Source organism: Babylonia areolata, chromosome 5 (assembly GCF_041734735.1).
Source record: "Babylonia areolata isolate BAREFJ2019XMU chromosome 5, ASM4173473v1, whole genome shotgun sequence".
In the NCBI taxonomy this organism is placed as follows: domain Eukaryota; kingdom Metazoa; phylum Mollusca; class Gastropoda; order Neogastropoda; family Buccinidae; genus Babylonia; species Babylonia areolata.
The window spans coordinates 5,521,562-5,529,146 of NC_134880.1; the positions used below are offsets into that span (position 1 = coordinate 5,521,562).

At 50.0% G+C, this 7,585-nt stretch overlaps 1 protein-coding gene across 1 annotated transcript in view; it reads left to right on the plus strand.

The window, feature by feature from the left end:
- Window positions 1-1,543, plus strand: part of LOC143282328 (heme-binding protein 2-like) — an 8,186-nt gene extending 6,643 nt beyond the window's left edge. Inside the window, exon 5 of the mRNA XM_076587933.1 lies at window positions 1,343-1,543. Coding sequence (XP_076444048.1) covers window positions 1,343-1,526 — 184 coding nt within the window. The 3' untranslated portion in view covers window positions 1,527-1,543. The remainder of the gene's footprint in view (window positions 1-1,342) is intronic.
- The last annotated feature ends 6,042 nt before the right edge of the window (window positions 1,544-7,585 follow it).

A 7,585-nucleotide genomic window follows, 5' to 3' on the forward strand; every position in this document is an offset into this window, starting at 1 on the left:
ATCCTTCTCTCTCTCTGTCTCTCTCTCTCTATCTTTCTGTCTCTGTCTGTCTGTCTGTCTGTCTCTCTCTCTCCGCCCTTCTGTCTCTCTCTCTCTTTCTCCACCCTTCTGTCTCTCTCTCTCCACTCTCTCCCTCTCTCTCTCTGTCTCTCTCTGTGTCTCTCTCTATCTTTCTGTCTCTGTCTGTCTGTCTGTCTCTGTGTGTGTGTCTCTCTGTCTGTGTGTGTGTGTGTCTCTGTCTCTCTCTTTGTCTCTCTCTCTCTGTGTCTCTGTCTCTCTGTCTGTCTCTGTCTCTCTCTGTCTGTCTCTCTCTGTCTCTCTATTTGTCTCTCTGTCTCTGTCTCTCTCTTTGTCTCTCTCTGTCTCTCTGTGTCTCTCTCTGTCTCTCTCTCTCTCTGTCTTTGTCTGTCACTCTCTCCCTCATTCGTTCGCTCGCTCTTTCTCAATAATCCACGTCACTCAGCACCAACCTTCACAGCCTTACCCGTAACCGCGCTGACTGCAATCCATCATCGATTTCCCCAGCGGCAGGAAGCTTTCCCAGTCAGTCGGATCGCGACCGCCGGCCACAGGTCTACTGCCCTGTCTACCCTGCTTCCCAACTCTCACGCTTGTCTGTCTGTCTGTCTGTCTGTCCGTTTGTCCGTCTGTCCATTGGTCTGTTGTTTCCCTATGGATGTTAATGATATATGAAGAAAAAAAAAAGTGGGAACATTTCTGGAGCTGTGCAGTGCACTCTTCTGTTATGCACTAGACAAATGACATGTTTGAATAGATTCACACACACACACACACACACACACACACACACACACACACACACACAGACAACCGCGCACGCGCTCACACACACACACACACACACACACACACACACACACACTCACACACACACACGTGCACGGATACAACATCCTTTCTCTCTCCCTCCCTACACACACTCATGCATAAGCCCAGAGACAGACAGACACACATACATGCATACATAACACTACCCCACCCTAACCACAAACACACATATACGGACACAGACACACACACAGACACACACACACACACACACACACACACACACACACACACACACACACACACACACACACACACAAACACACACACACACACACACACACACACACACACACACATCCCCCATCCTACCCCAACCCTCAAATCTTTGCCCCATCCCCCTCCTCCGCCTCAAAACCTCCTCTCCCCCCCCCCCCGGCCCGCCCGTACTCCCCCCTCCTTCCCTTTAACCGCTTCATGTACCCCAAAACCAATCAATCAGTCAATCTACCCAAACCAATCAATCAGTCAATCTTTTTTTTTTTCTCCACAGGAGCTTCCCAGGCTGGGCCACAGACGAGGACAAGACACAGAAAGTGATGGAGCTGTATAAGGCTCTGTCCTCCGACACCAAGACAGCCTCCAGCGTGGAAACCCACTACTACTACACGGCCGGCTATGACGGTCCGTACCAGTTCGCCAACCGCCACAACGAAGTCTGGATTCAGAAGCTGTGAAAGGATCGATCTCTGGACCTTTTCACCCATTGCCCACTGGGGGAGGGTGGGTGTGTGTGTGGGGGGGCGGAGGGGGGGGGGGGGGGGGGGGGGGGGGGGGGGTGTAGGGGTGTTGTCGTTGCATCGACTGTCCCCCCGGAAGGGGAGGTGAGGAGTGGTGGAAGGAAGGGAACAAGTTGCTGTGGTGTGTGTGTCTGTGTGTATGTGTGTTGGGGAGGGTGGTTGTGTGTGTGTGGGGGGGGGGGGGGGGAGGGGGTGCGGAGAGTGGTGGTGGGGAGGCAGAAGGGTGGTAGGAAGTTGCAGAGACCCTTTTATGTAGAAGGTTGAGGGGAGGGGTGGGTGGGTGAGGGGGGTGGGAGGGGGGGGGGGGGGGGCACGTGGAATACTTGTTCGCCGGCGTCCGGAAACTGCTGATGGTCGCTCAGTCGTTGGTCGGTCTTTTGATGACGTCGTTGGATTGTTTGGCCAGGAACTGTGTGTCTGGTGGGGACCAGCTTGCACTGGATTCGGTCCTTGTTCACCTTGCTCCAACAACAACAACAACACGGCATGAGCTTGAAACTGGTCCTGAAGGATCTGAGGGTGATGGTGTGGGGTGAGGGGTGAGGGAGTGACTGATAGTAGAAGAAGAAAGGGTGGGGGTTGTGGAGGGTGGAAGGTACGTACGGAAGACGGGTGTGGGAGTAGGGGGAAGGGTAGGGGTGTGGCGGGGTTTGGGGGAGAAGATTGTTGGGGATTGGAAGTGGATTTCAGATCGTTGTTGGGTTTGTGAATGATGAATCAAACCTTCACTTGTCTTATTTCATTATTGTGTCCTGCAAAAACGATTGTTTCTTTTATACTCTGTGATATGTGTTGTTGTTTTTTGTTTTTTTTTGTTTTGTTTTTTTGTGACGTGTAGAAATCAGGTCAGTGGTGCATGGCTTCAGTTCATAATCATCTGTCTTGAACTACACTGGTCCTGTGTGCATCAAATCACATTCCACGTTTTCCTACAGTATGCAGCACACACATTAAAACAGAATGTCCTTGAATTTCTTGCTCTTGTATATATATACCATCAGTCATTTGAACCGACATTAAAAAAAAAAAAACATGTTTGATGAACTGTTTTGTTTGACTGGCAACTGTGAATAAAAATTCATCATTTCAGAAACGTTAATTTGTTCCTATGCGCGCGCGCGCGTGTGTGTGTGTATGTGTATGTGCGTGCGTTCCTGTGTGTGTGTGTGTGTGTGTGTGTGTGTGTGTGTGTGTGTATCTATCTGTCTGTCTGTCTGTCTGTCTCTCTCTCTCTCTCTCTCTCAGCTTCACTTCCCTTGTCCTCTCCCACCTTCTGTCGACAACATCTCTGTCTCTGTCTGTCTGTCTGTCTGTCTCTGTGTGTGTCTGTCTGTCAGTCTATCTACCTATCAATCATTCTGTCTCCGTCTGTCTGTCTGTCTGTCTGTCTGTCTGTCTCTGTGTGTGTCTGTCTGTCAGTCTATCTACCTATCAATCATTCTGTCTCCGTCTGTCTGTCTGTCTGTCTGTCTCTGTGTGTGTCTGTCTGTCAGTCTATCTACCTATCAATCATTCTGTTTCCGTCTGTCTGTCTGTCTCTGTGTGTGTCTGTCTGTCAGTCTATCTACCTATCAATCATTCTGTTTCCGTCTGTCTGTCTGTCTTTGTGTGTGTGTGTCTGTCAGTCTATCTACCTATCAACCATTCTGTCTTTGTCTGTCTGTCTGTCTGTCTCTGTGTGTGTCTGTCTGTCAGTCTGTCTACCTGTCAATCCTTCTGTCTCCGTCTGTCTGTCTCTTGTCCTCTTTTGGCCTCTCCCACCTTCTGCCGACATTATCTGTCTGTCTGTCTGTCTATCTCTGTTTGTCTCAGTTTGTATCTGTCTCTCCTTCTCTCCCTGTCTGTTTCCCTACATGTCTATGTCCATGTCTGGATCTCTCACTGTCTGTGTCTCTCTCGATCTCTCTCTCCTTTCTCTCTCAATCTCTCTCTCTTCCTCAATCTCTCCCTCCTTTCTCTCTCAATCTCTCCCTCTTCCTTAATCTCTCCCTCTTCTTTCTCTCTCAGTCTCTCTCTCTTCCTCAATCTCTCCCTCCTTTCTCTCTCAATCTCTCCCTCTTCCTTAATCTCTCCCTCTTCTTTCTCTCTCAATCTCTCCCTCTTCCTTAATCTCTCCCTCTTCTTTCTCTCTCAATCTCTCTCTCTTCCTCAATCTCTCCCTCCTTTCTCTCTCAATCTCTCCCTCTTCCTTAATCTCTCCCTCTTCTTTCTCTCTCAATCTCTCTCTCTTCCTCAATCTCTCCCTCCTTTCTCTCTCAGTCTCTCCCTCTTCCTCAATCTCTCTCCCCTTTCTCTCTCAATCTCTCTCTCTTCCTCAATCTCTCTCTCCTTTCTCTCTCAATCTCTCCCTCTTCCTCAATCTCTCCCTCCTTTCTCTCTCAGTCTCTCCCTCTTCTTCAATCTCTCCCTCCTTTCTCTCTCAGTCTCTCCCTCTTCCTCAATCTCTCTCTCCTTTCTCTCTCAGTCTCTCCCTCTTCCTCAATCTCTCTCTCCTTTCTCTCTCAGTCTCTCCCTCTTCCTCAATCTCTCTCTCCTTTCTCTCTCAGTCTCTCCCTCTTCCTCAATCTCTCTCTCCTTTCTCTCTCAGTCTCTCCTTCCCTCTTCCTCAGTCTCTCCTTTCTCTCTCAATCTCTCCTTCCCTCTTCCTCAGTCTCTCTCTCCTTTCTCAATCTCTCCTCTTCCTCAATCTCTCTCTCCTTTCTCTCTCAATCTCTCCTTCCCTCTTCCTCAATCTCTCTCTCCTTTCTCTCTCAATCTCTCCTTCCCTCTTCCTCAATCTCTCTCTCCTTTCTCTCTTCCTCAATCTCTCTCTCCTTTCTCTCTCAATCTCTCCTTCCCTCTTCCTCAATCTCTCTCTCCTTTCTCTCTCAATCTCTCCTTCCCTCTTCCTCAATCTCTCTCTCCTTTCTCTCTCAATCTCTCCTTCCCTCTTCCTCAATCTCTCTCTCCTTTCTCTCTTCCTCAATCTCTCTCTCCTTTCTCTCTCAATCTCTCCTTCCCTCTTCCTCAATCTCTCTTTCCTTTCTCTCTCAATCTCTCCTTCCCTCTTCCTCGATCTCTCTCTCCTTTCTCTCTCAATCTCTCCTTCCCTCTTCCTCAATCTCTCCCTCCTTCTTTCTCTCTCAATCTCTCCCTCTTCCTCAGTCTCTCTCTCCTTTCTCTCTCAATCTCTCCTTCCCTCTTCCTCAGTCTCTCTCTCCTTTCTCTCTCAATCTCTCCTTCCCTCTTCCTCAATCTCTCTCTCCTTTCTCTCCCAATCTCTCCTTCCCTCTTCCTCAGTCTCTCTCTCCTTTCTCTCTCAATCTCTCCTTCCCTCTTCCTCAATCTCTCTCTCCTTTCTCTCTCAATCTCTCCTTCCCTCTTCCTCAATCTCTCTCCTTTCTCTCTCAATCTCTCCTTCCCTCTTCCTCAATCTCTCTCTCCTTTCTCTCTCAATCTCTCCTTCCCTCTTCCTCAATCTCTCTCTCCTTTCTCTCTTCCTCAATCTCTCTCTCCTTTCTCTCTCAATCTCTCCTTCCCTCTTCCTCAATCTCTCTCTCCTTTCTCTCTTAATCTCTCCTTCCCTCTTCCTCAATCTCTCTCTCCTTTCTCTCTCAATCTCTCCTTCCCTCTTCCTCAATCTCTCTCTCCTTTCTCTCTCAATCTCTCCTTCCCTCTTCCTCAATCTCTCTCTCCTTTCTCTCTTCCTCAATCTCTCTCTCCTTTCTCTCTGAATCTCTCCTTCCCTCTTCCTCAATCTCTCTCTCCTTTCTCTCTGAATCTCTCCTTCCCTCTTCCTCAATCTCTCTCTCCTTTCTCTCTCAATCTCTCCTTCCCTCTTCCTCAGTCGATCCTCTCTTTCCCCCATCGCCGCCTCTGTTCATAATATCTGTCTGTCTACCTCTGTGTGTGTGTGTGTGTGTGTGTGTGTGTGTGTGTGTTTTGGCGTCTCACTTTGACTCTTGTTTATCTCTGTCTTTCTCTCTCTGTCTCAGTTTGCCTGTCTCTCTGTCTGTATATATATATATATATATATATATATATATATATATATATATATATATATATATATATATATATATATATATATATATAGCTCTCTCCCCTGCCCCCAACCTCTCTCTCTCTTCCCTTCCTCTCCCCCCTCTCTCTTTCCCCTTCCCCCTGTCTCCCCCCCGTCTCCCCCTGTCTCTCGCCCTCCCTCTCTCTCGCTCTCACCCCTCTCCCCCTCTCTCCCCCCTGTCCCTCTCCACCCTCTCTCTCCCCCTCTCTCTCTCCCCCCTGTCTCCCCTAACCCCTCTCTCTCCCCTCCCCCATCTCTCTCCCCTTTTTCTCCCCCCTCTTTTTCTCCCCCCGTCTCCCTCCCTCTCTGTCTCTCGCTCTCTCTCTCCCCCTCCCCCCTCTCTCTCTCCCTCTCCCCTCCCCCGTCTCCCCCCTCTCTTTCTCCCCGCCTCTCTCTATCCCTTTCTCTCACCTACCCCCTCTCTCTCTTCCATCTCTCTCTCCCTCTCCCCTCCCCTCTCTCTCTCTCTCCCTCTCTTCCCCCTCTCTTTCTCCCCCTCTCTCTCTCCCTCTCTCTCTCCCCTCTCACTCCCCCTTCTCTCTCTCCTCTCTCTCTCCCCTCTCTCTCCCTCTCTCTCTCCCCCTCTCTCTCTCCCCTCTCTCTCCCTCTCTCTCTCCCCTCTCCCTCTTCTCTCTCTCCTCTCTCTCTCCCCTCTCTCTCCCTCTCTATCTCCCCCTCTCTCTCCCCTCTCTCAATCTCTCCCTCTTCCCCTCTCCCCCTTCTCTCTCCACCCCTCTCTCTCCCCCTTCTCTCTCCACCCCCCTCTCTCTCTCCCCCCCTCTCTCTCTCCCCTCTCTCAATCCCCCCCCTGCCTTACCCTGCCCCATCACTAGTCTCTCTCTCCTGTCGGCTCTCTTACCGGCCATGGAAGCGTATCACCAGATAAAAAAAAAAAACAGCCCCCACTGGTATCACCGAGCGTACACAGTTAAGGAGACTAAATAAATATTCACAAATATTGACCTCCGACAGCGGAGGGATTTCTACTGAAGTCGCACGCTTAGCTGTGATACCGGTTTTCATAGCGGCTTAATGAAATGGGACATTGGTGGTACAGAGGTTAAGAACCTGTGGTGTCATTTGCCTGTCTTTCTCTCTGTCTCTCTCTGTGTCTGTCTCTCCCTTTTCTGTGAGTGAGTGAGTGAGTGAGTGTGGTGTGTGTGTGTGTGTGTGTGTGTGTGTGTGTGTGTGTGTGTGTGAGTGAGTGCTGTGTTGTGCTGTGCTGTGCTGTGCTGTGCTCTGTGTGTGTGCGTGTGTGTGTGTTTAAGTTCCCCCAGGTCTATGTTCTCCCAGGTCTGTGTTCTTCAAGGTCAGTGTTCACACACACACACACACACACACACACACACACACACACACACACACACACACACACACACACACACACACACACACACACACACACACACACACACACACACACACACACACACACACACACACACACACAAACACACACACACACACACACACACACACACACACACACTCACACACACACACACACACACACACACACACAAATGGTAGGACTATGTTCCCCAAAGTCTATGTTACCCTTGTTCCTATTCCTCCAGGCCTGGTCACACACACGCACGCGCGCGCGCACGCACACACACACACACACACACACACACACATACACACACTCACGCACGCACACTCATACACACACAGGCACGCACGCACACAAACACATACACGCATGCACGCACGCACGCACGCACACACACACGCACGCACACGCATACACACACACACACGCACACAAACACACACACACGCATGTACGCACGCACGCACACTCACACACAAACACACACACACACAGGTCTATATTCCCCCAGATCGACGTTCCCTCGTGTCTATATTTCCCGAGGTCCATATTCGCCAAGGTATATGATGTATTTTTCATCATACAAATACAGTTTTGGGTCAAAATCAGCAGCCTCTC